This window comes from Strigops habroptila, chromosome 4 (genome assembly GCF_004027225.2).
Source record: "Strigops habroptila isolate Jane chromosome 4, bStrHab1.2.pri, whole genome shotgun sequence".
NCBI classification, from domain to species: domain Eukaryota; kingdom Metazoa; phylum Chordata; class Aves; order Psittaciformes; family Psittacidae; genus Strigops; species Strigops habroptila.
The window spans coordinates 82,961,606-82,989,469 of record NC_046358.1 but is presented as its reverse complement, the minus strand read 5'-3'; the positions used below and the strand labels follow the sequence as shown (position 1 = coordinate 82,989,469).

The 27,864-nt window shown below is 52.5% G+C and overlaps 1 protein-coding gene across 5 annotated transcripts; it reads left to right on the top strand.

Moving 5' to 3' along the window:
* The first annotated feature begins 1,109 nt into the window (after positions 1 to 1,109).
* LOC115607143 (dual specificity mitogen-activated protein kinase kinase 3-like) lies at positions 1,110 to 27,858 on the top strand. Of its 5 annotated transcripts, none has more exons than XM_030484023.1 (10): positions 1,110 to 1,187; positions 19,492 to 19,521; positions 19,687 to 19,756; positions 21,428 to 21,476; positions 24,107 to 24,220; positions 24,658 to 24,777; positions 25,277 to 25,393; positions 25,553 to 25,604; positions 26,410 to 26,537; positions 27,171 to 27,858. In XM_030484023.1, exons 1-10 carry the CDS (start codon positions 1,172 to 1,174, stop codon positions 27,447 to 27,449), a joined length of 975 nt encoding a protein of 324 aa, XP_030339883.1. In that variant the 5' UTR covers positions 1,110 to 1,171; the 3' UTR covers positions 27,450 to 27,858. The 5 variants fall into 5 exon arrangements, with proteins under 5 accessions (XP_030339883.1, XP_030339887.1, XP_030339885.1 ...); XM_030484025.1 differs by lacking the exon at positions 1,110 to 1,187 and adding an exon at positions 1,535 to 2,376; XM_030484024.1 differs by lacking the exon at positions 1,110 to 1,187 and adding an exon at positions 14,322 to 14,821.
* Positions 27,859 to 27,864: the final 6 nt, after the last annotated feature.

Genomic DNA, 27,864 nt, shown 5'->3' with positions numbered 1-27,864 from the left:
TGGCCCAGCCCAAACCCATTCGGATCAGCTGGGTTGGAGTTCAACCCTCATTGTTGGTTCAGATTTACACAGCTGAATACCAGAAAGGTCCATTCTGCTCCCACCTCCTGCTGGCCCAGCCCAGGCAGCAACGTCTGCAGCTCTTGCATCAGAGGTAATTACCCTGTGGTTGAACTGGAGCGGGGTTTTTGAGAAAGACTCCTCACCTGTGTTGAAAGGGGGTGAATCTGCCCTGTCTCTCAGGAAGGTGATTACTCTCCCTATTAAAACCTGTAATTTATTTCCCATTTGACCTTTTCTAGGTTCGCTTTGAAGCTGCCAGATCTTATGCTGGATTACAGGTCCATTTGAGGCACCTGTGTTGACAAAGGCACAGATCCCGCTTCATCCAGCTCCTGCCATGATTCCCTTGAGCTCTCCGGGTTTGAGGCAGCTTTTCCAGCGCTGGAACTGATCCAGAACACTCTACAAAACATGAAGCTGGGAACTGGCTGTGACAGACCTGCTGTGATTTCCCTAGGGCTGTCTGCAGTTCCCACCCCTCCTTTGTATCTGTATGGATCACGCTTGGAATTTCAGCCAGAAAATGGCACTTGTAATCTCATTTTCCCTTGTTCAACTGCATCACTCGTGTCCTGTCCACCAGCTCAGGTATTTGGGGGTGCATCCTGTGCCATGGCACGTTGCTGGACTGACTCGTAGAGGAATAAAGCCCCATCAGTTTGTCACCCAGACCCATGGCATGGAGAAGGGGGGGACCCGCAGAAGATGTGATGAGCTTGACCAGTCTCAGCTGCACAGCACCAGCCCCATCACGCTTTGCGTCCCTGTACCAACACAGGAGTCCCTTGGGCCGTGCTGCCGGTAGGGCAGCCCCCCAAACTCCGCCTCTTCCCTGCGGGGTCACGCCGGTGGCGGGGACCGGGTCAGCGTCGCTCTGCCACCCGCCCGCCTCACTTTACCCTCATAACCGTGTCTGAGAACCGCAAAGCTCTTCCCGCGGAGGCCGAGTAACCACGCCTCCTTCCGCACCGCGGACCAATCCTGACGCTCGGAGGGTGGAGCCTACCGGCCGTCGCGTCGCCCCGCCCCGCCGCTGTTCCCCGGCGGCCGCCGCGCTGGGCCGCACTCGCCGGGTGCGCGCTGGGCCCGGGGCGCCGTCGCCGCCGTCATGTCGCTGCCCAGAGGTAGGAACCGGGGCCGGGGGGTGGCGGTGGTCGCTCCGCGAGGCTCCGTGGCGAGCGTTCAGCGGGGGAAGCGGGGTTACAGCCGGGTTGAACCGGGTCTGGCGTAACCCGCGGGGACGCGGCTGTTGCCCAACCCGCCGGGCGTGGGCTCGCCGGTGCCGCCGGCTGCGGCTTCCTCTATGGGGACACTGAGTGTTTGCCTGGTGCCGGCTGAGCGCCGCTGCGGCGGAGGCAGAGGTGCAGAGCCCCGGGTGTGTGTGTGTGCTGCGGGCGGGGGAACGGGGCGGCTTGAAGCTCCTATGGAGGACACGAGTTTCATCCGTCCTCCGGAGCCTTTCCGCTTCGAAGACTCCGCGAGTGTCGTCGGTGTCATGGAGCAGCACAGGGAGGATGAGCAGAGCCTTCATCTCAGCCTGGTGAGGCGGGAAGGATGAGATGAGGATCCCGGTCCTTGTGCCCCGGAGCATCGTTTCGGTGGCAGGGCCCCAAACGCGACCCGCTGTCGGCATGTGCTGGGGATGCCGTGGTGGAGTTTCCCATCGCGGCCGAAGAACGTGACCGTGTGTCACGGGTGTTATTTATAGAGCATCGCTGTGACTAAGGTGGCCTGGTGCCCGTCCCAAGGTGAACACCGGCCGGGATGACACTGCCGGTGTGCCGGGATTGAGAGGAAGATGGGGAAAGGGCTTTACCGATGTCTTGGTGTTCCGTGGAGCCAGTTGCATCAGTGCCGGGAGCACAGACCGGACGGAGGAGGGAGCACGCGGAGTGCAGTTGCTTCTTTCTTATCACGGGAATAACATCGGAGGGTTTTTCCTTGTTCTGGAGTGATACACTGGAAACTTGAAGTCAGGCGCCATGTGAGCAGATGAACGCACCTCGGCGTGACTTTTTCTTTCCCCCCCTATTGCTCTTTTAAATGATCCATGTGTTAACCGGAGGGAATGTGGACCTGAGTTTCCTGTTTGCTGTGTAAGCAGGGTGTGAATCAGCAGCTATTTACCAGTGCTGCTGAGCAGAGCTGCTGACTCACGGGTTGGAGCACATGCCTCCAGCCCGCCTTGGAAGGGATCAACCGTGCTTCTTTAAAAGGCTCTCACCGGGATACCCATCCCAGACCTTTTGCTCCGCTCGCAGGTACAGCGAGCTCCCAGTGCCTGCCCGGTGGATGTGTGGATGGAGAGAAGAGGTGAGCTTGGCTGAGGGATTCATGCCCCATTGGAGATGAGGCTGGAGGTGGATCCAGGAGGATTTTGGGGAAGTGTTCTGGCTGACACCAAAAGGCGATGCTTGTGGGAGCACCCGTGGTGCTGTCCTTGGAGGAAGTTTGGAAGCCTTCTCTGCAGGTTTCTGGTTGCACGGGGCTGTTGGTTGTGGTGGTTCATTCATGCAGTTATTCCTAATATCCTTTGCTGGAGATGTGCTGAGTGTGCCTGTTCTCTGCTGGAGCTGGTCCTCATCTGACGTGAGCTCCTTTGCCTGTGTTGGAGCAGCATTCACAATGGGGATTGATCCTGAGTGTGTGTAACACATCTGTCTCTTCAAACCCCTCTCGCCTCAGCAGCGTCAGCACTCCAAGCGGATTTGCTGCTGCTGCATAGGGATGCTCACAGGTCTGAGTGCATGCACCCACTCCTGGGACTTGGAATGCTGCTGGAAGCACTCACAGCAGCTCCTTCTGCCTATGGGCAGTGTGAATTTGAGCTAAATTTCCCTAATTTCCCTTAGGGAAATCCAGCAAGCAGCCTTGCGCTTCCTTTTGCTGGTTGCTTTCCCTTCTCGGGCTTGAGTGGATCAGGATTGTAAGTGGAGGCCGCTGCGTTGTAGCTCTTGGGTTGGCTCTTTCTATGCTAGATGCATACCAAGACTCGCTTGTCGTCATTCTGGCTTAGTCACGGGGCTGTCTCCTGCCTCGGGAGTTCTTTGGAACGCGCGTGGCTGGCCGTGACACGCGCGATAGGAATGATGCTGGGCGAGAGCTTTGCTCTGTGCTAAACATAGTTTGTGAGATAAACACCTTCTGGGGATTATAGGAAGCTTAGGAAAGATTTCAGCTTTCTTCCTCTTTCCATTGCTTGTATCTGCCTGATCCCCATTATCGCACAGGATCAGGTAGTAGGAAAGCACTTGGTTTCTGTGTTATCTTGTGCTGTAGATGTTTACTAAGATATGCAAAAGCTCCTCATTGTCTCAGCTCACCAGAGCTCCCTTGAGCTGTGCTCCATGGAATGGGTGGCGCTGAGGGAAGGAATTGTGTGCAAAGCTCCGGAGCTGCCTCTGTGTCTTCCTTGCGGAGCTCTGCAGATTGCAACGTGTGGCTGCTCCTGGGCATGATTTTCCAATGAAATCTGCACCTTTTCTGGTGAAATCAGTGCTGTGAAGAGAGGGTGTTGTACCTGAGAGGTTAAAGCAGAAGGAGATGAAGCTTTGGGGAGCTGGGGGTGTGGAGAATCACGGTGGAGCCTGCAGGGTCTGTGTTGGACTCTGTGTACAAATCCAGGCTGCCTTTCTCCTGGGGCTTGAGGCATGTTTTGTGCTTGTGTGAAGACCCATGCGCCCATCACTGTGGCTGTTGGCTGAACCCCCAATGCCCAGGAAGCTCCTGGAGGGACAGGCAGGAGTGTGCTCCCAAAACCAGGGATTTTGCTGGAGGAAGTGACTGTGGGAGGGAGGATGCACGAATGGGGTCTGGAGGGACAAGACCTGCTTGGCCTCCCCTGGGCTCACCCAGTGCTGATGCCTGAATGATTCAAAAGCAAGTTGTCTTTCGGGGAGAGATCTTCCTGTGGGAAGATAGGTGCTGTTGGGGAGAGGGGACAGGATTCAGCTGGATCCTGCGTTTCTGGGGAGGCAGCTCTCCTTTGACACCAAGGCTTGGAAAAATCAGTGGTGAGAAACACCAGAGCCTGGGGATGAACTGGTGCTTGTTCTGGTGGTGCATCTATTCTGGGTAGGTAAATAAGTGGTGGGGACACATCTCTCCTGCACCCTGGCTGTGCCCTCCATCAGAGCACATCACTGTTACGCAGTTCAGTCTGTGAATCCTGCCCTGTCTCGCGTGCCGTTCCCACCTTTCCTGCTGCCACCCCCCCAAAAAAAGGCAGTTCTGCTGAAAATACACATGGAGATGTGACCTGCAGAAGCAGGGCTTTGGCATCGGGCTCCTGTCACCAGTGTGGTGTCCTCTGGGTGTTTATGGGCAGGGGTAGGAACCAGGTTTTAATTCTAGTTGAAGCATCACAGAGCTTGCACCCAATTTATTATAACTGTCATAGAGAGAGCACAGTGCTGCTGTCTGCTAGTGTAACAGTGGGCACCTGGAAAATATCACGTTAGATGTTAAGCTGTGCTTCAGCAATCCATTTCCCTCCCTGGAGGGATGCTCCCCTGCCTTTTCCTCAGTGGATAATGCTTCTTCCTGAAGGCTGCTGCTGTTATTCCCCAGCTCTGGGCTGCAGGCTGAGTTTGCTTTGCCCTTGTTGTTTCTTTACAGGAGGAAACTCATCTGTGCTCCGTAGAGCTTCCCTATGGGTGCCTGAGGATGGATGCGGGTTTCTGGTCCTGGTGATGTGTGGCCCAGGAAGCCACCACTGAGGACGTGGGGCTCTGTGGGTTTTTGGGTGGAAGATGGTTTTCAGTGGTGTCAATAAGGCACTGCCCACGCTGGCCGTTTGTTGGGGAAGGAGCTGGGAGAGGAACTTGTGTTGGCCAAGGATGTGATTTTATTCTACCAACAAAAAGTTTGGGGTTTTACTGGCATGACTCAGGACTGCTTGTGGGTACAAACAGAGCTACATCTACGCACTGCCTCTCTTGCTGACAGAACCCTGTAGCGCTGGTCAAGTGTTAGCCAGGGATTTCAGGTTGGGGAGAGAGCAGAGAGGATTTTTCATGGTGGAAGCTGAAAGCTTCTGTTCTTTTTTCAGCCCGGGAGATATCCTGTCTCCCCAGAGCCCCTTATCTGCATGGGGATGATGGTGCGCTGATTCCATGGCAGCACTGTGAGCCTAAATGTTCATCACCCTAAGGCATACCGTATAATTATTGCTGTTATCTCTGACACCATGGTAGTGTCTTGTGGCCCCAAGCTGGCCTTTGCTTGCACCTTTCTCTTGCAGCCACTTATCTCTCCAGCAAAGGCCAAAGCAGAGCTGCTGCTCGGGTGGGATGCAGTGGGTTACGGTGTGGCTAAGGGGAAGGGCAGGATTTGGGGGTCTTGTGGTCCCAGCGGGTAGAGGAGGGAAGGAATTGCTGCCTAATGGTGGGGGAGGTTCTGGACCTGCAGTGGGGTGAAGGTGGTGTGGAGTTGGACTCTCTCCAGCATCTTTTCCCCCACTAATCCTATGCTGTGTTGTCCACATGGCTTAATGCATGGGCATCGCACCACAGAGCTCCTTTGTGCACTGTCTGCTCTATCGACCTGTTGCGAGAGAAGATGGGAAGCACTTTGGAGGAGCACATCCTTTTCAAACCCTGGGCTTTTCTGTGTGGCATGATTGCTCTTGTGTCCTGCTGGATCTAATACAGGGAGAAATGAGGAATCACTTGAAGGGATCATCAGGAGGGATGATGGTGAGCATCGTGCTCGGCTGGAGGTCAGGACATTTATTCCAGGAATTACTGCAGCTGGTCCAACAGCTTTTTTTTGGGCAAATTAAGCCAGATTGTGTAAAAAGACACTCAGTCTTGTTGTGAAAGACACCCAATGCTGCAGTTTGGTGTTTCTGAAATGGGTTGTGACCTTAGGGAGCTGTTTGGAGCTTTGGGGTGTGGTGCAGCAGGATTTCTGCCTGGCTCCCTGCTGGCCCTCAGAGCAATGGCTTCACTGCTGGGAAGGGAGGGAAGGAGAAGCGTGAAGGTGATGGTGGTGGCCTGGCTGTTGTCCCCTCTTCTGGGACAGGAGGGGCTGGGGAGGGTCTGGTACCCACTGGGATGCTGAAGCCTCCATCGTCCTGCCTGCATTGTGCTCTGGGAAGGTCACTGCTGAGTTAGTTCTGTCCCATGCTCTGAGCCTTAATTTCATCATTTCAAATTAAATGTTTATTTTTTATTTATTTAAAGCTAAATTTCTGTTAAAAACACAACTTGAGCAGAAAAGGCAGGATGAGGAGGAGACAAAACTCACCAGAAGTTGTTTGTAGAGCATCCACCCTTCCTCCCCTCACACCATCACCACCAAGGAAAAAAACCCTACTTTTGGAAAGGAAGAAACCTCCAGAGTGCTCAAAACAAGTAATTTCCCATCAGAGGCTGCTAACCTTAGCTGTGGTTTGGCACTGCCATCAGCCTAACTGCTTGTATCTGATGAACCTCTCTGAGGATGACGGTGATGCTTGGAGCTTCTCCTCCCTTGGAGTTGCCTGTTGGGCACCGAGTGCCCCTTGTTTGTACTCTGCTGCCTCGTATCTTGCCTTGATAGCCATTGTTATATCTCTTAAGAAACTTAAAAGCAGCTTTTAATGATTATATTTCATTCTCATATTGGAGATTTCCAATAAGGAACGCATAAACCCCTGCAGCTGCGATGGGGTCATGCCAAGCCGTATACTCCCTTCCCATTGATGGTGATGGGTGCCAGTGGGACTGGCAATGGAGAGCAGAGGGACAGGAGGGAAGCAGCTCACTGCAGGGCTTGGCAGGTGACAGTCATGTGTCTGACAGATCATAAACACGCAGGGCTGGTTATGTGGACGGGCTGGGAGGATGACAAGGTTATCTAGGGAGTGTCAGCTTGTCTGGGCTTGCAGGCCAGCCAGATACTGCGTTGTGGTGTGTGTATATCAGTTCTCTCCTAACCCAAATCTCACAGGGACGGCTGACGAAGCAGCTTGTCTGCTGCTGGAGTTGGCTGTGCTGGGTCAAGTGCGGTGGCCCTTGGCTGTCTTTAAGCAGTGTGTGTTAACAGCAGCCCTTGGAGATAGCAGCCTCCTGACCCGGCTTGCTGGAGGGCATTTTCCGTAGCTGGAGCAGATGTCTTCTGCTGCTGCGTGCATCAATCCCTGGAGGAGACTGTTTCCTATTAAAGGTAGCAAAGGGCAAATACATTGTGTGATGAAGGTATTTTTTTTTGCTGTAGCATCAAGATCTTGGTTTTCTTGGTGTTGGAATGGGAAAGTTGAGAGGGAGACAAGGGAGCAGCAGAGCATGCAGCCTTGAGGATGCTCCCTCTGAATCAGTGCTGACCGTGTGCCCCATGGCTCAGCACAGCTGCAGGGGTGTGTGTTGTCCTGAAGACAGACGCAAGGACATCTTTGCAGCTCGTCACTAGAAGTGACGTGGCTCTGTTTCTGAGGGCCAGATGTGCTCACCATCCAGGCTTCGTAACACAGCTGCTCTGCATAGCTAAAAATCCCCTGCCGCTTGGTTTCTCTCCTGACAGGTTGCCAAGTTGCACCTCAGCCAAAGATGAAACGATCTGGTGCTGATGCACTGCTTTGGCTGCTCTTTGTCATCTTCCAAACACCTTTAAAAGGTGCTCGGGGGTGGGTGGCAGCCCCACGTGCCTGTTTGTAAAACCCCGTGCCTGCACCCAGAACATCCCTGCCAGCACAGGGCAGGGCAGTGCGAGGCGTTTGGTGCGTGTGTGCACATGTGCTCAGCTGGCTTTTGAGGTTTCCCTGGTCTCCCCGTAACTCAAACCATCCACCCTGTGCTGAATCCGCACCCAGGCCATTGATGTAAGGGTGCAGAAAGGAGGATCTAGGTGCTGGGGGAATGGGAGGTGGGTGATGATGCTGCCGGGGGGACCAGTGTGGACCCTACCAGTCTCCATGCTGTGCTTTGTCTCTCTTTGGCGCACCCGTTTTCCTTAAGGCTGGCAGCAGCAGCATGCTGCCTTGAATGGGTGTACAGTGGGTATTTTAGATCTGCTGCTTCTACAGCCCCCACTGTTGGCATCTGCAGCCTGTTTCCTCCAGGATTTTGGTTGATCTCTGGGATTGCTTGGCTGTGAGCATCCTTGCCTTGAGCATCAGTGGTTCAGTGGTGAACACCAGGACTTGGGGGAGGCTGGTGTCAGGGCTGGGGTTGTCCTCTAAGCCCGGGGTACCTGCAGGGCTGCGATGTGGCTGAGTTGCCTCTTGTGCTCTGCAGATGCTGCACTCTTGCCCAAGAGAAGCTTTTTGCAGGTATTAATGACACCTTCCCCTGCCTGGTTCCTTGAAGGACGCCTGGGTGACGAGGGTAAAGCAGAGGCTGGAGGAGGTGCCTCTAGAAACCACCAGGCAGAAATTGTGGGTGAATTCTAATTGAAACTCTTATCAACCTTGTGTGTGCTTTACCAAGGTGCTAGAAAACCACTCAGCTTTTCCTCCAGCAGCTCTCCTTTACGTGTGACTTCTTTGCGTACATTCCAGGCTGCTGCAAGAGTTTACCCTTAATTTTGGATCCACAAAGAATTGCTTGCTCAGTAACTGTGGGTTTCCCCGTGGGGTTTTACAGTGGCAGCTCAGCGAGGGAAACCGTGTATAACCGTGGCAGGGAAAGGAGCCAGCATGTGTTTCCCTTTATCTCAAACAGGTTTGACGTTTCACACGTCTCCTTCCAGCTCCTCTCCTCACTGGTTCACATGCCACCACTCCTCTCCCCAAACCCATAGAAAACCACATTGGACGTGATCTCAGCTTGTTCTTTAGAGGTAAAAGGGGGTTAAAATGAAATTATTATTTCGTATTTAAATAGAAATGGTTCTTGAAAGCCCTGAGCATGCCCCATGAGGAGCTGCAGGCTGAGCTGAGTCACAGCCCCTGAGCTCTTGAGATGGGACATGAACCGGATGCATTGGGACCGGCCCGTCTGCGGAGACCTCTGGCTTCCTGGGATGGAGTGACAGCTCTTGAATGTGGCTTTACTAGGAAAAGCCTACAACTTCCTCTAAACGCTGGGAAAGCTGCAGTGCAAGAGGTGGCTTCGAGAGAGGAAGATGTGAAGGGAAAAAAGTAGGGGCAAAATATAAAGCCCACCCAAAAGGAGCAGCGGAGCGAGGCTGTGCCCTTCCTGCTGGCAAACCACGGTGGTGAAACACCACTGAGCTGTAGGCACATTGCATGTGGAGCCCTTGTCATTCCCAGGCTGGAATCACAGCTGCCCTGTGGGTACTGAGCAAATCTGCCATAAAATAGGTATTTTCCCCATGTGGACGGGTTGTAGCCTTAGATAAGAGCCCATAGAGGGGAGGTGGAAGGGGATGGTGCAGGGTGATGCTGGGTGGTGGAGCTTTTATTTTGCTGGTGGCCCAGCCTTTGTTTGGGAACAGGGGGAATTTTTCAGCTTTGCAGAAGGAAGTTTGGAGGAACAAAGGAGGAATATTTGCAGGGGATTTTTGCAAAATGATGCAAAAATCATTTCCCTTATCTATCTACCTTTATAAGATAGATATATATCTTTATAAGATATATATCTTTAACTTCCTCACCCAGTGAGTAGCAGGAGCTGATTCATGGAGCAGCTGGATTTGTTCTGGGAATATGGATGTAGTCTGTCCTCTGTGGCAGAGGAACAGCAGTGGGAGAGCAAGAGGTATGTGATGCAGGTCAGAGGGATGGTTAACACCAAGAAAAGAGGCTGCAGGTCCAGCTTGCTGTGTGTGAGTTCTCCTGAGGGTTTCAGGAGCCAGCTTTCCCCTTGCTACATCAGCCCTTATTCCCAGCCCTGCTGCAAGCAGGTTACAGGGACCCCAAACAGGTCACCTGCCACATCTCCTGCTTGATTTGGGTGCATCATTAGGGGCTAAGACTGATGCTTTCCAGCTGGGTGCTGAGGTTTGAGCGCGGTCACAGGCTTTACATGGAGATAAGGCTGAGCAGCGGCCTGAGGGGAATTGGACAGTCTCAGTGTTCCCTGGCTGTGGTTTTCCTTTGCCTCATCTAAGCCCGGGGAGACATCCTGGCTCCTTCTTCACCTCGTGATGGGGTGGATTTTTCTCTCAATAAGATTCAGTGGAGAAACCGAGGGCTCCAACTGGCTGTGTCCATTTGGCATGATGAGCCCTTTGTGTTTGTGTCTTCCTGCCTGGAGCAGGGACAGGGTGAGAACAGCAGGGAAGAGGGATGGTACTGAAGATGCATGAAAAAGAGCAAGGAATTGGTGTGAAACAGCAGGAGATGTAGGGGAGTATTTACCTTCTGCTTTATGTATGCTGCAAGATTGGCACCCTGCTCTGAAAGAAATAAGGTTTTCCCTACTCCTCCAGCGTGGTATTGGGTCACTGCTGGAGATCAGAGGCTTTCCTCTGAAGATGAGCAGGCTTTGTCTGCCCAAGCCGTGGCAGCATCCTGGAGTGGGGAATTGCTCCAGGTCCCAGAGGGTAACATCACTGTGAACCATCTGAACTGCTGCCTGCCCCATTCTCCAGTGAGGATGCTGCTCATGACAAAGTCCTGCCTGAAGTGTTTGGGCCAGGGAAGCACTTGGATCTGTCTCTTGTTCCTGCTCCTCTCCCAGAACAGACAGCTGCAGACATCGAGGCCTTCCTTGATTTATTTTCCCCACTCCATAAATCCCATTTTCAGAGCAGGTGCCTGCTCTGTCTTACATCATTTGCAGCGATGAAATCACTCTGTCCCTGCCCAAAATAAATGAGAGGGAGGATGGTAGAAAGCTAGTTTATTGATTTAAGAACTGCATTAGAAGCAGGGGGAATACTTTGCTCTCTTGCTAAGTTTACAGAGTTTTGGGGACACCTGGAAGTACTTGAATTGCATCAGTTTGGATAGAAAAAGAATGTCTGTTGACTCTGGAGTTGAATGAGGACCAACAATTAAAAAGTCAAATGACTCTCTTCCTTCCCCACTATAACTGTGTGCCTCTTGTCAAGCTGATCTATTCCAAAACTGGTTTGAGTTTCTCTCCTGTCAGGAAACTGTCACCAGCTGGTCATATAGATTCTAAACAGATTCTATTTTGACATGGCTTTGCCTATGAGAAATGCCTATGAGCTTTTGCTCCTGAGAAATGAAAGGGAGGAGCGTTGCTCTGAGGAGTGCTGGGTACCCGCAGGCAGGGAGAAGGACATAGGTGATGCTGGTTCTGCCTCTTCCTTTCCTCTGTTTTTGGTGTTTGTTTAGCATCCTCTTTGCTTTTCCCTAAGCACCATCTCCTTTGCCTTCTCCTAACAGCTAAGGCGTTGGGGCTGGGATTGCTTCCAGACCTTTGCCTCATGGCTGCACGCCAGGGCCTGCAGCCCACGTGCAGGTCCCACGAGATGGCTTGTGGCTGTGGGTTTCACACTGGCAGCTCCGTGGTTCCTGATGAGCTGTGGGTTGGGTTAATGACCCATGCCAAGCATTTAGGTCCACGTTGGCATTGTGCTGCAGCTGATCTTTGAGGAGGTGCGGCCTCTGCTGCTGCTTTTCTAGGGAGAAAATCCCATTGGAGCGATGGATGCAAAGGAGGCAGCGTCCAACCCTGTGGCACCGTTCCCAGAGGATGCTGTGCCCACACGCCAGGCTCCAAGGAGGTGCCTTTGTGATCATAATGCACCAGGGTTTTGCACAAGCTCTAGTGCAAAGCAGCACAACTCTTGGCGTGTACAGAGCATGTCCTATAATGGCACAGTGCAAATGCCAGCTCTCCGGTGCTTTCCAGCTTCATAAAGTGAGTCTTCCTGGAGGGGAGCCCATGTGTTCCATCATCATGGGGCTGCAGGACAGCAAGCTGCCACCTGGGAACAAAACACAACGTCAAACATTGATTTTCCAGCCCTTGGGGTTGTGCAGGTAACCTAAAAATACAACTGGAATGTCACTGGGCGGTGACATCCTCCTGGAGCTGCTGGCACAGCCCTGTCGGTGTTATCTGGCTGGTGCATGGAGCCCGGGTGTGGCCTCTGCTTGTCGGTAGCTTTGGCTAATGTGCCCTCCCCAGACCCCTTGCTGGGTACCAGCAGGTCCCACCTTTCACCCTTGCATCACTCTCCCTCTTGCCCAGCCCCAATGGCACCATCAGTGTGACATCCAGCTGCATTGGAGATGAGCCCTGCTCAGTATTGGTGATTGATTGTCCCTAAGCACCATCCAAGGGATGAGAAAGGTGACCTTGTTCCCTTCCCAATTGGATTTGGTTCAAAGGGTTTGGTTTAAATACAAGAGCTGCTGCAGAGTTTCCAGGCTGCATAGCTCGGGCACGTGGGGCTTTCTCATGGGATGTGCACCTTGTATGTGGAACAGCAAGTGCATCCCAGGCTTGGGGCATGCAGATGTGTTATGGCCTTGTCCAGGGAAACTGCTGCAATTCCTGGTTGGACAGCAAGGTGCAGTGGGCACTGTGCAGTGTGGTGCTGGGATGGGATGGCCAGCTAGTGCATGGACTTTGATCAGAGGGAAATCTCCCCCTTTCCCCTGGTTAGGCAGCAGCTCTTCTTTTTGGGCAGGTGAAGCCATGAAGTTTTTACTCAATCCCAAATACACACCTATAAAAAAGCTCCTTTCTGACCCTAAATGGGACATTCCACTGCTCATGACAAAGCAGCTCTTTCCCAGTTCCTGGCTGTGGTAGTGTCCCAGCCTTAACCAAACTGGCCTTGGGAGATGCTGCCTGTGTGCAGGGGAAGGGTGGGGAGAGGGGCCCAATTGCTGTTTCTAAGGGTGTGCTCTTCCACTTATTCAAGCCAGCCTGCTGGGAGTGATGGGAGCCATCCTCACCCCTGCCTTTGCCCTGCTGTACCTGGGCCTGCAGTGAGTGCCTTGACTTCTCCCCATGGCAGGATTTGCTCCCCTGGCTTCCCTTGCCTGTCATGGGGTGATGTCCCAGCACAGAGGCGTGGGGAGGCTTCGTTAGCACCAGTGAAACACCCAATGCCTTTTGATCCTGTGGGATTACCTGGAACGCATAAAGGGCTGGATGATTAATGGCAAATGGCGTGCATCTTTCAAGGCATTGGCAATTCCTACCACGTCTTGAAAGAGCTGCCAATGGTGAGACTTGAAAGGATGTTTTGGGTTTTTTTTCGCTTTTGTTTTGGGTTCTGTGTTTGCTTTTTAAGATGCTTTTGAGATGTCAGGAAGCTCTGCTCGACACCACCCCTGCTCCTCGGGCGCTGAAACCCAACAGGACTAATTCAAAGGAAATGGTGCTTCCCGTCCCACCTGCTGGGTTAGGGACTTTCTGCTTCCAAACAGCACTGACTTGGTGGATGTCTATAAAGATCCTTGGAGCATTTTATGTCTGGCGCAGGGAATTAGAGAGTTAATGCCAAGAGGACAGCGCAGCATCGTGCCGCGGATGGGTGCTTGGTGCTGTCTGCAGTAGCAGCTCCTGCGTCAGCATCCTTTATGTGCTGATGATCTGTGCCTGAAACTATACCCTGGGAGTGGGAATGTGCCTGAGAAAATATCTTCCGCAGTCCTTCTGGGCCTTCTGTAAACACTATTTAAAATTAGAGTCACTCATTATGTTGGTATGTGCGTTTACCTTGACCTCTGACTTTTCTGCCTGCAAATGTGTATGGCCTGGTACAGCCTGCAAGTTAGGGAATAACAAACCAATATATTTATTGTGTTATAGCAGGAACGACACAAAGGCGTATTTTCTATAATGAGTTTAAGGTAAAGAAGCTGGTCCAGTATCTCCCCTCCAGGCTGAGAGGGGAAATCAAACACCAAACTGCAGCTTGTCAAAGCTGAGCCTGGCTTTCATCTGGAATGTCAGTGCTGGGCTGGTTTTGAAGGAAAGAGGAAGAGCAATGGTACTTTGCCACAGCTCTTCTTGCACATATTTGCAGAGAAAGGAATGGTTTTCCCTTTCCACACCCTCATGTCTCTCCTTTGCTATTCCCCAGCCAAATCCATGCAGCAATTTATACTTTGCCACCAGAGATGCCGTCTCTGGTGTCACCCGGGAATAGCTGCGAAGCTCCGTGCTGGTATTGTCATGGAACAATATTTCTACTATTTGTTGTGGTAATAGTTGTTAGTGGCAAAGCAATTACCCCGTCACCTGCAGCACAAAGAAATGTGACCTCTTTCTATCCTGCCACCCCCTCTATGTCCAAACCCAGCGCGTGTGGGCTTCCCTTTGCTCTGATGAGCTGTGATGCTTGGTGGTGGCAGGGCTGTCTTGAAGCACGGGGCGCTCTGGTGGGATGCATGGGGAAGGGGATGGAGGAGGCAGGAGTGGGCTCTGCTTGCAGACTGGGTTTGAGTGATTGGATTATTGGATGAAAAGGCATCCCACCGGGATGCACTGTAGCGATCCAACGCTTCGGTGGCTCCCGGAGCTGGAGCTGGCTCCCGCCCAGTTTCCTGTTGACGTCATCTGCTATTTCACTGCTGCAGTTTTTACAACTGTTGAGCCTTCAAGGGTAACCGGAGCCCAGAGCCCGGCCAGGCTCGGCAGCTGCTCATAGGGAACACGGCACTGCCTGCCCTGTGTCCCCCTGCTCGCCTTCGCTGCTGCTCCCAGCCTCACGGACCCCCAAGATCCAGGGGTACCGGGCAAGGAGCGCCCCGTGAAGCCACCGAGCGCTTCAGGCCATGCATTCCCACTGAAAATCACAATCGGTGCTTGCAAGGAGGGCCGTGTGCTGGATCCTGTGGGGTTTCTTTATCCCTCCCTCCTCCATTCCACCCTCATCCCTCTCTTTTGCCAGGCGTGCCGGCGCTTTCTTCGTTTCTGGGAAGCCATGGACAAGAAGCAAGGTAGATGTTGCAATTTCCAAAACACGTGGTGGGGGAGAGTGAAGGGCTGATTCTGCTGCTAGAAGGGGCTGTGTGGCTTTCTGGGCTCAATCAATGCAGTTTTAGCCTCTTTCTCCTTGCTCGGGCAGGGGGTCGGTGTTTGCAGCCAGGGATCTATTTTTAAAGCACTGGAAACTTGCATGTTTTGTGTGGGGTAAAACATTGGCATCTTAATTGTGAACACAATAAAATGTAGCAGGGATAAAGGAAAGTATTTGGAGGGTAGAGCTAGCTCCTGGCTCCGGTTTTGGTTGCATTCCTGGGACACAAGGGTTTTCCAGCAGCTCTTGCATGGTCGTCCCTTGCTATAAAGCCTGTTGCATGGGAAAGGCGAGTGTCCACGGTGGCCGGGGCAGTGAGGAGCTCTGATTCAGCGTGCGCTGACAGGTCACTTTGGGGCTGCAAGGGGCTTTTTGTGGAGTGTGGTTTTTTCCTCCTCCTTGCTCACTTCTTTTGCAGAAGTGCTGTGCACAGGGCGGTAGTGACCTGCAGGACCCCCCCCTCTGCAGCGGGACCGCGGCGCGCTGATGAGTGATGGCTCTCAGCAGGTTGAGAGCCCTTTTTCCACTTCCACAGATAGCTTTTTCCACTCTCGACAATGGAAAACAGCACAAAGTGTGCCTGTGAGGAGCTGGCTCTCATGACCCGAGCAACCAAATTCCCCTCTCTGCTTTGCTCTCTGCCTCAAATGCCTTTTTTTCCCTGATGCTTTTTTGTTCCAGCTCTTTCTTTGCAGCAGGGCTGGGATCCACCCTCCTGCCCCATCCCTGGCATTTAACTCTTCCTCGGATCAAGGCAAACTGGGATGAATCTCAAACATCCTCCCCAGCACTAACAAAGCAGCGCAGCTCTGGAAGCGGTCTCCCATGCTGCAGCCATCCCCAGGACTTCACTCTGGGGCTGGCACCAAAGCCTTAGGGAGGCAGTGGAGAGGTTTCATTTCAAAGGTCGGCTCAGGCAAATAGTTTTATTTGCAGTTCTTTAGATTGTCCTGTTCCTTTATTCCCACCCACGCCGGCAAAGTGGGAAGGATAAACCTCATGGGGAGAGGTACAGCTTCACAGGACTGAAGTTGGCGGTGGCAAATATGAGGATTCAGATTGAATTGAGCAGTTCCAGGAAGTCTCTGTGTCAGTTTTGAGCTGGTTTGAGGTTATAGCATGAGGAAAGAAAAAGAATTGTTAGGCTTTTTTTTTTCTCTTTACGAGGAAATGGTTCCTTTCTTAGCATAAAGGATGCAGTTACGTGCCTGCAGCATCACGTGGGTTACAATCTCGGCCGCACCAGGAACTTCTGTCAGCTAATTTTCCCCTGCCCGGGTGCAAGGCGCTGTGCCCTCACCGCCAGCAGCCCCTTCCGCTGCCCGGAACACTGCACCAGCAGCTCCCAGCTATCCCATGAGCTCAGGGCTGGCAGCAGAGCCCTGGGGCTTGCAGGAATAACCAGGATATGTCCCCATATTGCTTTATCCTGCTGCTGCTCTTTGTCCCCACGTGGAGGGATCTCTAAAGGGGACCTGTGTTGCTCTGTGCTTGCAGCCGCCCCTGTTGCAAGGAACTGGAGTGTTTCTAGGCTCTTCAGCTGACATAAACCATCCTTCACATCCTCCTGCACTGACCCTATTGGGATCCCAAATGTGGGAGAGATGGTGCTGAGTCCCAAGCGTGGGAGAGATGGTGCTGAGGCCTCGCAGCTGAGAAGGAGCTGACAGCAGCTGCTTGCGGGGGCTAAAAGCAAATGCTGCCCTGGGATGTACTTGGGACTGAAGGGTTTGGATTGCAAGGGCTTGTCATGCCCATCCCACCGCTTCCTGCAGGCAGCAGAAGCTCGCAGCAGGAAGCAGGAATTTGCACCAGCCTGCCGTGTGCTGGAAAACTTAGGACAAATTTTGGGAGAGCTGTAGCAGTCTCTGCATTAGCGCCCCCCATTGCAGGGCAGCATCGTGGGTGATTTTATTCCTGCAGGCATGGGCTGAGCTGGATTTTCCACTGGTGTGGGTGGCCCAGCCAGAGCCTGGGAGTGGTGACAGGATGCCTCCTGTTTAATCTGTGCTTTTCCAGGTTGGAGCTAGGAAATACTTCTGGGGGCTCAGCAGGATGGAGTGGGAAGGGGATATTTGCTGACCCTGGCTGGGAAGTCAAGGACAGCAGTTTGAGGATGCAGGGAAGTGGAATGATGTGCAGGGTCCCTATTATAGCAGAGATGACCAGCGCACAGAGGCATTAAGCGACTGCAGAGGGTGTGCAACAGGGAATCCCGCTATTCCCTGCTGCCCCTCTAAACCCTTGCTTGCAACTCCTCCTTGGATTTGGAGCTTGGTCTCCACTGAACAACATGTCCCATTGATTCCTGACCCCAGGCTGGGTGCTCCCAGCTCCCTCAGGCCCTGCTCTTGCAGCAAGGGCTGAAGGAGGGCTGACAGTGCAGGATGCTTGGCTGAGGAGCAAGTGGACCCTGGTCCTGCTGCGTGAGTCACCGCGCTGCCAGCCGAGCCGGTGGCACAGAAGGAGCTTTGTGCTGCCTGTGTGGGGTTACTATAGTGATTGGGGAGAGGGAGAGCAAACAGATGAAGCATTTCAGGGGGCATTTGAGGGCTTCTTGTAGAGCTCTGGCTGGTCGCTGCCTGGGGATGCTGTGTGCAAACTGCTGTCTGCTGATTTTGGAGCAGGTCATGGGGGAGAAGCGCTCGGTGCAAAGCTCCTGGTCACCAGTAAACTAAATCTATCCCTCTGGATGGGATGGGATGTGTGCCCATTGTGAGCTCCCCAACTTGCCCAGGTGCAGAAGAACCCTGAGAACCCCAGTTTTCAGGTTCTGTGGTCAGCCTCCCACACTGAGTAGCAAGCAGCTGGGTGTGGGAAGGGGAGGCATTTCTGAGCCTATGGATGGCATCTTTTCTTTGGCTCTGTTTTGCGTTTGCTCCTGTTGTTGCTCAACCAGGTATTTTGCAAAGTGTCATCTGTGGACATGCTGGGCTATTGATAGTCCCCCTTCCAGCCCTGCTGGGTGGGGAGATGGGGATGGGAACCTTTCCAGGCTCATGAATTAGAAGCTGTGGCATGGTCAGGTATCCAGAGGTGGTTTCCAGCCAAGCAGGATCAGTTTGGGGTTGAGTGGCTTGCTGCCTGGTTTCATCGAGCTGGAAGTTCTCATTGCTCCCATAGCTCATGGGAACTGCATTGGTCTCACGCCTTATGGGCTGCCCCTGATGCCAGAAGGGTGGCAGATAAGATGGGGATATGGACTGATCCATGCTGATTGCTTTAGCAGGGAGGGATGCTGCTGGTCCCACAGGGGCTTCCGCAGTGCCTTGCAGACCAGCTTTCACCTGTAGCCTCAGCAAGGTTTGAATTCGGGGAGGACATGACTGGAAAAGTGGGTTTCAGGCACCCATCTTCAACTGGTGGGGAAACAGGGATGGGGATGGGGGCTGTCTGTACTGGGAACGTGTTGGATATATATCATTCTTCTGTCTCACTGCTGCTGCATTTCCTGCTGAAATCCCAGCTCCTCGCCTCTCCCCTCCCTTCCCCAGCAGCATTCTGAGTGCTGGACTTTGTCCTCATGCCTCTTCCCAGGAACCAGGCAGGTAGGAGCCGTTCTGAAGGGCTGTCCAAGGCCACGCTGAGCCACCTGCTCCCAACCTGGTGCCTGGAGCACACCTTGTTGTTTGTGCTTTTTAATGCATCCTCCATGTCTGGGCAGCCAGAAGTGCCCTTAGCTGCAAAGTGCAGCTGCCCCCTTGTCTGTCTTGGGGGGATCAGGACTTTGATGCTTTCAACTCTACCACTTCATCCCCCATCCCAGCCCTTCATGGTCCAAGGGAGCTGGGGTCGGTGCGTGAGCTGTTTGCTGATGGAGGAATGTCTAGGGCTTCAGTGGGCAGCCTGGGGTCTGTGCCACTGCAAGGAGCTGATTCGCAGCCCTGCACAGGTCTCCTCTGCCCAGTGGCCTCCCATGCTGATTATCTCTTGTGTCTGTAGTTTCATCTGCAAGTGTTTGGCCTACCCTGGACCTGTCTCAACACCATTTCTCTCTGTGGAAATGGGTTATGTTATCTCAGTGGTCTTTGGAGTTGAGGAGGGAAGAAAGCATCCTTTTGCTTTGGATGGGGTTGTGCCTTGTCTGGTGGGGTCTCAGCCACTGCAAGCCTGGATCTGTGGCTGGTTCACTGCTGACCCTTGCAGTCAGCTCCTGTCTGGTTTCATCCTAGTTTCCTTTTGTTAGATGGGGTGGTGTTTGCTGTCCTGCTGGGACTAACTCCTTGGTTTAGCTTGAGGTCTGATGGACATAACCTTCTGTGCCAGTTCCAACCCATACTGCAGAATTGGTCTGGCTCTTCCCAAGAAAGCCTGGGTGGGCCTGAGGGTCTGTGAGACAAGGAGGAGCTGGGCAGGGAGTGTTTTCGGGAGCCCTGTGGATCACTAATGGCATGGGGACCTCTTGTGGCTGGAGAAACGGGGATCAGGCCAGGCTTGGCTGGGCTCCGGCACCATCTACCTCCCTCTGCCTGCAGCGTGGCTGGGAGGGCTCCCCTGGGCCATGCACAGGGCCCTAAGGGATACGGAGGTGGTACCCGGCTTATCCGGAGCGTGGAAGCTGAGCTGGTGTCTCCCTTCTCTCTCTTTTAGATTCCAAAGGATTGGAGCCGCACAAACCGGGTAAGTGCCCAGCAGAAATCACAGCTTTAACCCATCTCCTGAACATCAGCAATGAAAATCCCCCAAGAGAAGGGACTGTTAATGGACACGAAGGGTAAAGAGTAAAAAGCTTGAAGGAAGGAAAGTAAAAAAGCCCATTGCTCACGTGTGTGTCTTCTCTTCCAGTGAAAAGCAGGAAGAAAGGGGAACTGAGGATAACATGTGTCCCCATCAAACAGCCTGTTGCCAACACAACGTAAGTGTCTCTGCTGCTCAAAGTGGTTCTCCAGAGCTGGGTTCAGCGCTGTCTTAAGGACAGTGGTATGTGAAGTCTTCACAAGATCAGCAGTTAACTCTCTTAAGCTTAAGTGGGTGATGAGAAGGAATTACACACATATACACGTGTGTGCATACACATGTACAACGTGTGTGTCTCTTGGTGCCTGATTTGAAATGGCTGGAAGGCAAAAGCTGGGGGACTCTCTTCAGTCTTTTTGCCATGGTTGTATTGATGTCAAAGTGGCAAAGACATGCTGGAGAGGGCAAATCTGCCTGAGGGAAAGAGAAGGGAAGGTTTTTAGTGCAGGGGAAAAGATGAAGTTGTGGCAGCTGGACCATGGCAGGAGCAAGGGGTGAGGGTTGGGGGATGCTCCGCATGGCATAGCATCCTTCCCCTGACCCGTGCATCAGGGCTAGTTTGAGTTGTCTGGGCAGAGCCCAGGGTAGTGGTGCTTGGTTTGACAAAGAGTAGTTGGCTGCAATTCCTCTTCTGCTGTGCTCTTTGAAAACACCTTGGGCTGCATCTTCACTGCTGAGCCTCGTTTGCTCCAGAAACCCATAGTAGAGACTCACTCAGCACCAGGAGAGCAGTGAAATCCCCGAAGGGGAAATATCACTACTGAAAACCCCAGGTAGATAGGGCAGATCTGTTGTAGGGGCAACCAGGGGAACTCCCCTGTTAGCACTGTGCAGCGTAGCATGCAACAGCCACCTCCTTCCACCACGGATGCATTTGTCTCTGGTCCTGTTTGTGTTTGAATTCCCCCTGGAGAAGGCCTCATGCTGGAGTTTGTGGTGTGCTTGCATGCCCAAGGCTGGTGTAAGTTATCCCCAACTCCTTTTCTCTGTGCTTTTCAAGCTGCAGTGCAAATATTTGCACAGTGCAAGGCTTTTGCTGTGAGCCTGAAGTACTTCCTCGAAGCTGGAGGTTGCTGTATTGCTCTGATGGGAATTGAGAGGCAAAACCAGTTGCGCAATCTCCACTCTTAGAAGGTCCCAGGGGATGGGGAGAGCAGAGAAGCGAAGCACAAGGGACAAAATGCTTGTGTTAGCTCTAAAAGTACCAAGCTGCCCGTAATGGGAAGTGGGCAGAGATGAGGAAAAAAGCCATAAAGGAAGACTTTCGCCTGTGTGGTGCTAAGTGTGACACTGAAGTGCTGCCTGCTCTGCCTGTGACGCTGCCTGAAACAGGCCTGCGAGTGTACACAAATGACTCAGGGGTGAGGAATTACCTGTTGTTCCCTCGGCGTGTGTTTCGGGCTACGTGGCTGTCCTGTTACAACACCTGCCTGTCAAAACATGACAGTTGAGCTGCTCTGCCACAGAAACCTCTCATCCCGTGGGTCTTGGTTCCTCAAGCTCATCTCCTGAGCAGGGGTAGTTTCACAGCCTGTAGGTTTGATGCACGTCTCACCTAGCTGAGGCTTTGGAGTTCTTACTGCTTTTGAGTGATTGTGGGTGTGGGTTGAGGTGTTACTGGGATGATTAAAGCATTTGTGAGTGTTTGGAGGGTGCTGGTTTGAAGCCAGGACAGCAAAGCATGGTGGAAAGCAGTGGCTGAAAGTGCTCAAAGGAACGTGAAACCTGGCTCTGGCCAAGAGGCTTAATGAAGCTGGGCTTGTTCCTGACTCTGTCTCTTTTCTTACAGGCCCCCGAGGAACTTGGACTCCAGAGCGTTCATTACCATCGGAGATAAAGTACGTGTCAATGTGGTTTCTTTTTTGCTTGCTTCCAATTTTGGTTGCCTCATGCATGCAGAGTTTTATGGATTATGCCTGACAACCCGTCAGATCAGATCTTGGGATTTCAGAGCACCCCAGGAGAAGGATGGTGCCCTCCTGGTGCAGCCTTGCAGGGTGCATCTTTGCAGGGATGAGACATCCCACAGTAGGATCTTTTCCCTGTGGAGCAGTTGGGTTTCCGTGTGTATTGAGAGCAATGATGGTTGAGGAACTGAACATACTGCAAGCTGGCTTGTCACTGAGCAGATCTGTGCAAGGCAGATGGGTGACGTTAAATGCTAGGTGTGCAGTTTTGTCTATAGTGGGAGATCGCAGTGGTTGGATGGACCCAGCCCATCTGCCCTAAATTAGTGTGGCCTCACCACATGCTCTGGCTTAAAGTCCCCTTTGTCCTGCATACCCACAGGGCTGCTACTGCCCATAGCCCAGGAGAAGCTGGGCATAAAGCTGCTCTCCAGCTCTCCATAGCCTTTCCTAGTGACCTGGTGAAAAACACTGCTAGAAATAGCCACTGTCTCTCTTTTATTTCATGCTCTTGTTATGGGCTCTCCTAGGACTGCAGAAGCCTGTTTGTATTTGAGCTAAAAATACCATGCATTGGATCAGCCCTACAGCTAGCTGCTTCCAGGCTGGTGGGATCTGGGCCCCTTGGCTTCAGTGCAAAGTTTTAGGGTTAAGGGAGAGGAAAGGAAGCTTTGGCTGTGTCCAGGGAACAATCCTATTGCCTGTGCCATTTGCTGGCCATTGTGTTGTGTGTATCAATAGCTCAGGGAGATAAGCTGTCTGTATCAGGCTGGGCATGGTGTCTGCAAGGGCAGAGAGCTGTAGCTTGGGGAAATCTCCCTAGGGTCACTTCCTTCCTTGCTCCAGTGTTTGCAGGAGTCTGGCCTGGGCTTGTTTTGGAGTGACACAGAGGAAGAGGGCTTGTGCAGAAGGCCAGCTGTAGGCTATGGGGTGGATGGGTCCATCAGATCCATGCAGGTGATGCCCTGCATCCATTCCCAGTGGAGGGGAGCGCTGGCTCTGTCTGTGCATCACCTCTTGTTGCTGGGCAGGGCAATGCTGGTTCCTGGAGTGTGCTGGGAACTGCCAGCTTCTGGGGAAGCCTTAGGGAAAATGCCAGCGAAAGAGAAAGCCCAAAACAATAACCTGGAACAACTGCAGAACACGTGTCCTGAAAAGCACCACCAGATCCTTCCTGCAGGCCCCTGCAGGAGCTGTGAGCTTGGCACTGCTCCTTTGCCAGCTGCCTGGTGGGTCGGACATGTCCCCTTTAGCCCCATTCTCCTCATTTCAAGAGCCACTGTCCTGCCCAGGAAAGGGCTGCCACCTTCCTGTGCTGGGCAGCGCATAGCTCAGTGCTGAGCTCAAGCACATCCCTCCCTTGCTCCCTGCCTCAGCCGCCTGCCAGCCACATCTGGCTGGAATAACTGGAGCCAGGGCTGGCAGGAAGGTCCAGTGGAGCTGGTCACTGTGGCCAGCACTGAGGGGACTCGCTGGCCGGGAGCCCAACAGCCACATCTCCAGCTTGGCTCCTTAACACCAAAGGCTGTTTCCTCCCTGCTCTGGGCGTAGTTCACAGGCAGAGTATCCGGCGCTGTGCCGTGTGTGTTTCCCACCCTTGCTGCCTTTGTGGCTACTGGGGCACTTTGGCATCCTGGTATTATTTGTGTTTCCCTGAGACCGGAGGAAAACTGGAGGCTGGATAAAGCCAGGCTAAAAGAAGGTCTGTGACTTATTAGGAGTCGCTGAACATAGTGTCCAAAAATAGCCCATGTCTCACTCGCACAGTCTGTGCCCTGCCCAGCAGGACAGGCAATTGCAGGGTAACACTTCTTTAGGGAAGCTTGTTCATGGCTTGCTCAGGAGCTCGCTGGCTCCCTGTGTGGGGCACTTGTGTCAGCACTGGCAATGGGCTTTTTCCAACTTGAAACAAGATAGTTGAACTTGCCTCAGCTCCTTCGTTGGCATTAGCTCATGTTTTACCTTTCTGATGGTGGTAAAACCCATTTGAACACCCCAATAATTAGGAAATGATTTTCCTAGGTTGCTGCATACACCACACTGAGAGAGGCTTTTCACAGGCAGAAATGTTATTAGATACATGGGGGTGTGACCCATGATCTCTTGGGATGTGGGGTGAAGTGGGAGATCCTGGTCTGTACACAGGGATTTTGAGCTGTGACAGAGGCTCCTGACTGCTGCCCATGTTGGCACAGGAGCTGTTAAAACCCTGTTCAGTAACCACAGACATACCCTTGTGCGAGTAATCCCGAGCAGGCAGAGAGGCACCAACCTTTAGTGCCCTTTCCAGTGGCAGCGTGCCCTGGCTTAAAGGATGGAAGGTCCTGATCTCTAGCCGCAAAGAGAGGATTAAATGAGCCCTGGTGAGTATGAGGTGAGAGGGTTTGTACCCATCTTCTCGAAGTGTGGTGCCTCTGGTACATATAGGAGCTGGTGGAGCCCTGTAGATACTGTCATTTGGAAGTGCTCTGCCTTAGTGAGCTGCAAGTGTTGCACCTCCGCTGATGTCCTTGTTGATAAATGTGCTCATATCTGATATTTTGTTGTCTTTATCCCTAAAGAACTTCGAGGTGGAAGCTGATGACCTGGTGGCAATTTCAGAGCTGGGCCGTGGCGCCTATGGCGTGGTGGAGAAGGTCCGGCACACGCAGAGCGGCACCATCATGGCTGTGAAGGTGAGGAGAACTGCTTGGAGATCAGGATGTGCAGCTCCAAGGGAGTGGAGAAACTCTGCTGAGCTCCAGTGGTCACAACAAAATGGGGATAGGCTTGTTTGTCAGCTTCCAGCATTCCTGGTGTGGTTTGGTTGTTGAAGGGTCTGTGCTTTGAAATCCAGGCTCGGTGCCTGCAGATAGTTAGTGCAAAGTGTGGATGTCAGAGTGCCTGTCCAGGCTGCTGGCTGGATCCTGCATCCACTGCAGAGCTTGCCAAGGGTTTGCCACTCATTAAGATGCTGTCTGGAAGAATCTGGGCATCCGCCGGGTGCTACTGGCTGCAAAATAAGTGTAAGACACTTGCTTTTGGCTCAGAACCTCAGGTCCTCTGGGTCAGACTGAGGGATAATGGTGTTATCGCATAACATAAACCCCCTCTTCTTTCCTGTTTGCCTCAGAGGATCCGAGCAACTGTAAACACTCAGGAGCAGAAGAGGTTATTGATGGACTTAGACATCTCCATGAGGACAGTTGACTGCTTCTACACCGTCACCTTCTATGGAGCCCTCTTCCGTGAGGTACTGAGCCGGCGGATGGCTGATGGGCTGTGCAGCACCTGGGGCCTATATGGTTGTGCTGAAGGCACTAAACTGTCCAAAACCACCATCAGCCTTCCCTTCAGCCTTGCTGAGATGCTACCATGACTTAAAGGTCAAAGGCTTGCCTCCTTCAGGCAGCATTGACCAGGTCCTGTTCTTCACCTCTGTGGCAGATGCCCAAGAATATTGTCCGTGGCCCCATGGTCTTTGGGAAGATGCCCCAAGAGTGTTGTCCATGGGGTAGACTGTCAAAGAGATGCCATTATAGGCAGTTTTGGTGGTACCAGGGCATCTATGCCCATTGCTATCTAGTGCAGAGCCTGTGTGCTGGTGGTGTGGCCAATAGCAGCTGCATGGCAGGGACTGTGGTTTGCCCTGTGTGGAAGAGGCAGTGTCCATTTGTCCATCCATCCCCACTGTTCCCTTTAGCTCCTGGGGATTTCTAGGGAATTCTCAACTGCTTTCTCCCCATCCGCAGGGGGACGTGTGGATCTGCATGGAGCTCATGGACACTTCCCTTGATAAGTTCTACAAGAAAGTACTGGAGAAGAAAAAAACAATCCCTGAAGACATTTTGGGGAAAATGGCTGTGTCTGTGAGTGCCTCTTGGGTTCTTACATGGGTTTGAGCATCCCCTGAGCCTGTTGAAGGTCTCTGTTGAGGCCCATGGCATGGGGAAATGGGTAGTTGTTTGCAGCGGAAGGCTGGTGCTGTTTGTGACTAACGGGTACTATATTGCTCTGTTTGTCCCCAGATTGTACGAGCTCTGGAGCATCTGCACAGTAAACTGTCTGTAATCCATAGAGGTAGGTGCTGGATGGGGTGAACATGATGTGGCTGGAGATCTAGCCTTGAAATCAGTTATGTGAGGACTCCTGTCCAGGAGATGTGTGCTGCGTCCCTCTGGGATGCTTACGGTGGGGTCTAATGGTACTTAGGATGGGGGTGGACAAATCTAGATGCCCAAGGCTTGTTCCTGAGCTGTATCCCTCATGCATCTGCTTGCATGATGCAGTTCTCTTCCTCCTTTCCAGATGAAGTGTTGAATATAATAACAAAATTGCTTACTGCCTTGTGTTTTATGAGCATCTCTGTGTCTCTCTGAGTACAGAGGTGCCTCAAAGGTAGTTCTTAGGAACAAAATCCCCAAGCCTTCCTGGCTGGGTAGTCTAGCAAGGGCTGAAGGAGACCTTATGAAATCACAGATGGGAATTGTAACACTCAGGTCCTGCTTTTCATCCTGGTAGAGTTCGTTGTGCAGTTGTGAACAGATCACTATGGGCATGAGACAAGCTGTCCTGAGAACTTGGTAGAGTTGGGCTTTTAAGGCTGTGTTTGGCACATAAGTCTCTCCTAAGGAGCTGGGCATTTTATTCCAACCTTTTGACCTGCCTTGTTAGAGAGGAGGCCTGTTCTGCCTGGAGAGCATAGTTATGGCTTTACCTATGAACAACTCTTACTGAAATAGGAGACTGGTGGGGTTTTGCTTTCCTTCCCTTGTGTTAGGGCTCCCTGGTTCCCTCCCAGGTAGGCAGGGAATTGTCCGTTGTGTCTCAGGCTCTGTGATACTCTGCAAAGGCTCAATCTGCCCTCTTGTGTTCTCTCTCTTAGATGTGAAACCTTCCAACGTGCTGATCAACAAGGAAGGACACGTGAAAATGTGTGACTTTGGGATCAGTGGCTACTTGGTGGACTCTGTTGCAAAGACCATGGATGCTGGCTGCAAACCTTACATGGCTGTAAGTGTGCTTGTGTGGGACTGGAGCTGGCAGCCTCCAGCTGCTTTCAGCCTTGACTTGAAGAGGCTGCTTCATAGAAATCAGCCTTGGTTCACCTCTGTTCTGAAGAAACCACTTGAGAGTGCTCAGGGCTTCCTGACTCAGCAGAGTGCTCCAACGATGGGATTACTCTCCCTGTAAACCCTGCTGTTTGTGTTAATCCCACAGCAGACTCCTTCCATTTGCAGAAGGGTGAAAGACTGGCTGGTGCTGATTGTGGTGGTTGGAAGGGCTGCTCCTTGTTGGCTAGAAAATGCTGAGGCTTTCCTTGGCAGGATCATTTCATTTCATCCTCAAATCTCTATGAATTTCCCTTTGCCTTTTGTGTGGGTAGCTTGTGCTCCTAGGGCAGGGATCATGCTGTAGGGATAGTACAAGTCTCACTCAAGAGGTGGAGGAGAGAGTTTATGTGAGCTTTGTGGAGGAAGACTTGGCTTTCATCAGTGCTAGATTTAACCTCAGACCCTGCCCTCCATGGGGACATGAGCCAGGGGAATCAACCCAACCTGGATTTTAGAGCCAGAGATTTGGTCAGTGGGGTTTGCATTGGTATAATGAGATAGAGTTGTAATATCTTCCATTTTGCTGTTACAGCCAGAAAGAATAAACCCTGAGCTGAACCAGAAGGGCTACAACGTGAAGTCGGATGTCTGGAGCCTGGGGATCACAATGGTAACTGGGCCATGCTGGGACCGGCACGCTGCAGGCGTGGGGTTGGGATGGGGTCTGTGCTGGCTGGGTTCTGTCCCTGCTGTGACCAGCAGCAGCTGGTGGCTTCACCCCTGGGTGGATGCCCACCAAATGGGACTAAATCTTGAGTGTGATAGGTCAAGGCATGAAATGAATTACCCAGGGCACAGGGTGGAGGTGTGAGCTGGGGTGTGCAACCAGTGTTGCCACCACTGCTGTGGCTGGCAAGCTTGCAAGGAGATAATCCATCTTCTGCCCCTTCTCTTTTCTCCTCTCTTCTTGCATATTCCTGCTGGATCCTGGTGGATACATAAAGGCCATACATGTTATTCCCATGTGGTTCCTTTTTACCTCTCGGCTTGGTTTCACAGATCTACTTGTGTGCAATGCCAGCTCCAGATAGCTCTACTTAGCTGTGAACTATCTTGCTGTGGATGGCAGACTCCCAGGGGCAATATCTGGATGACAACTGGCTTAGTTGGGCATCCAAGAGTCTGGCTTTGAATTGCTCTGCGCTTCCCCATGTGCTGGCTGGAGGAGTATTAAGTGGAGCAGGGTTTGCTGCAGCTGGGTCACAGCCTTCCTCTGTGTTAGCAAA

Excerpts from the sequence above, each read along its gene's own strand:
- LOC115607143 (XM_030484023.1), top strand. Across the intron at positions 19,757-21,427 it reads CAGCCTGTTGCCAACACAAC|GCCCCCGAGGAACTTGGACT; the intron begins GTAAGTGTCTCT and ends CTTTTCTTACAG. Across the intron at positions 24,778-25,276 it reads ATGGAGCCCTCTTCCGTGAG|GGGGACGTGTGGATCTGCAT; the intron begins GTACTGAGCCGG and ends CCCCATCCGCAG.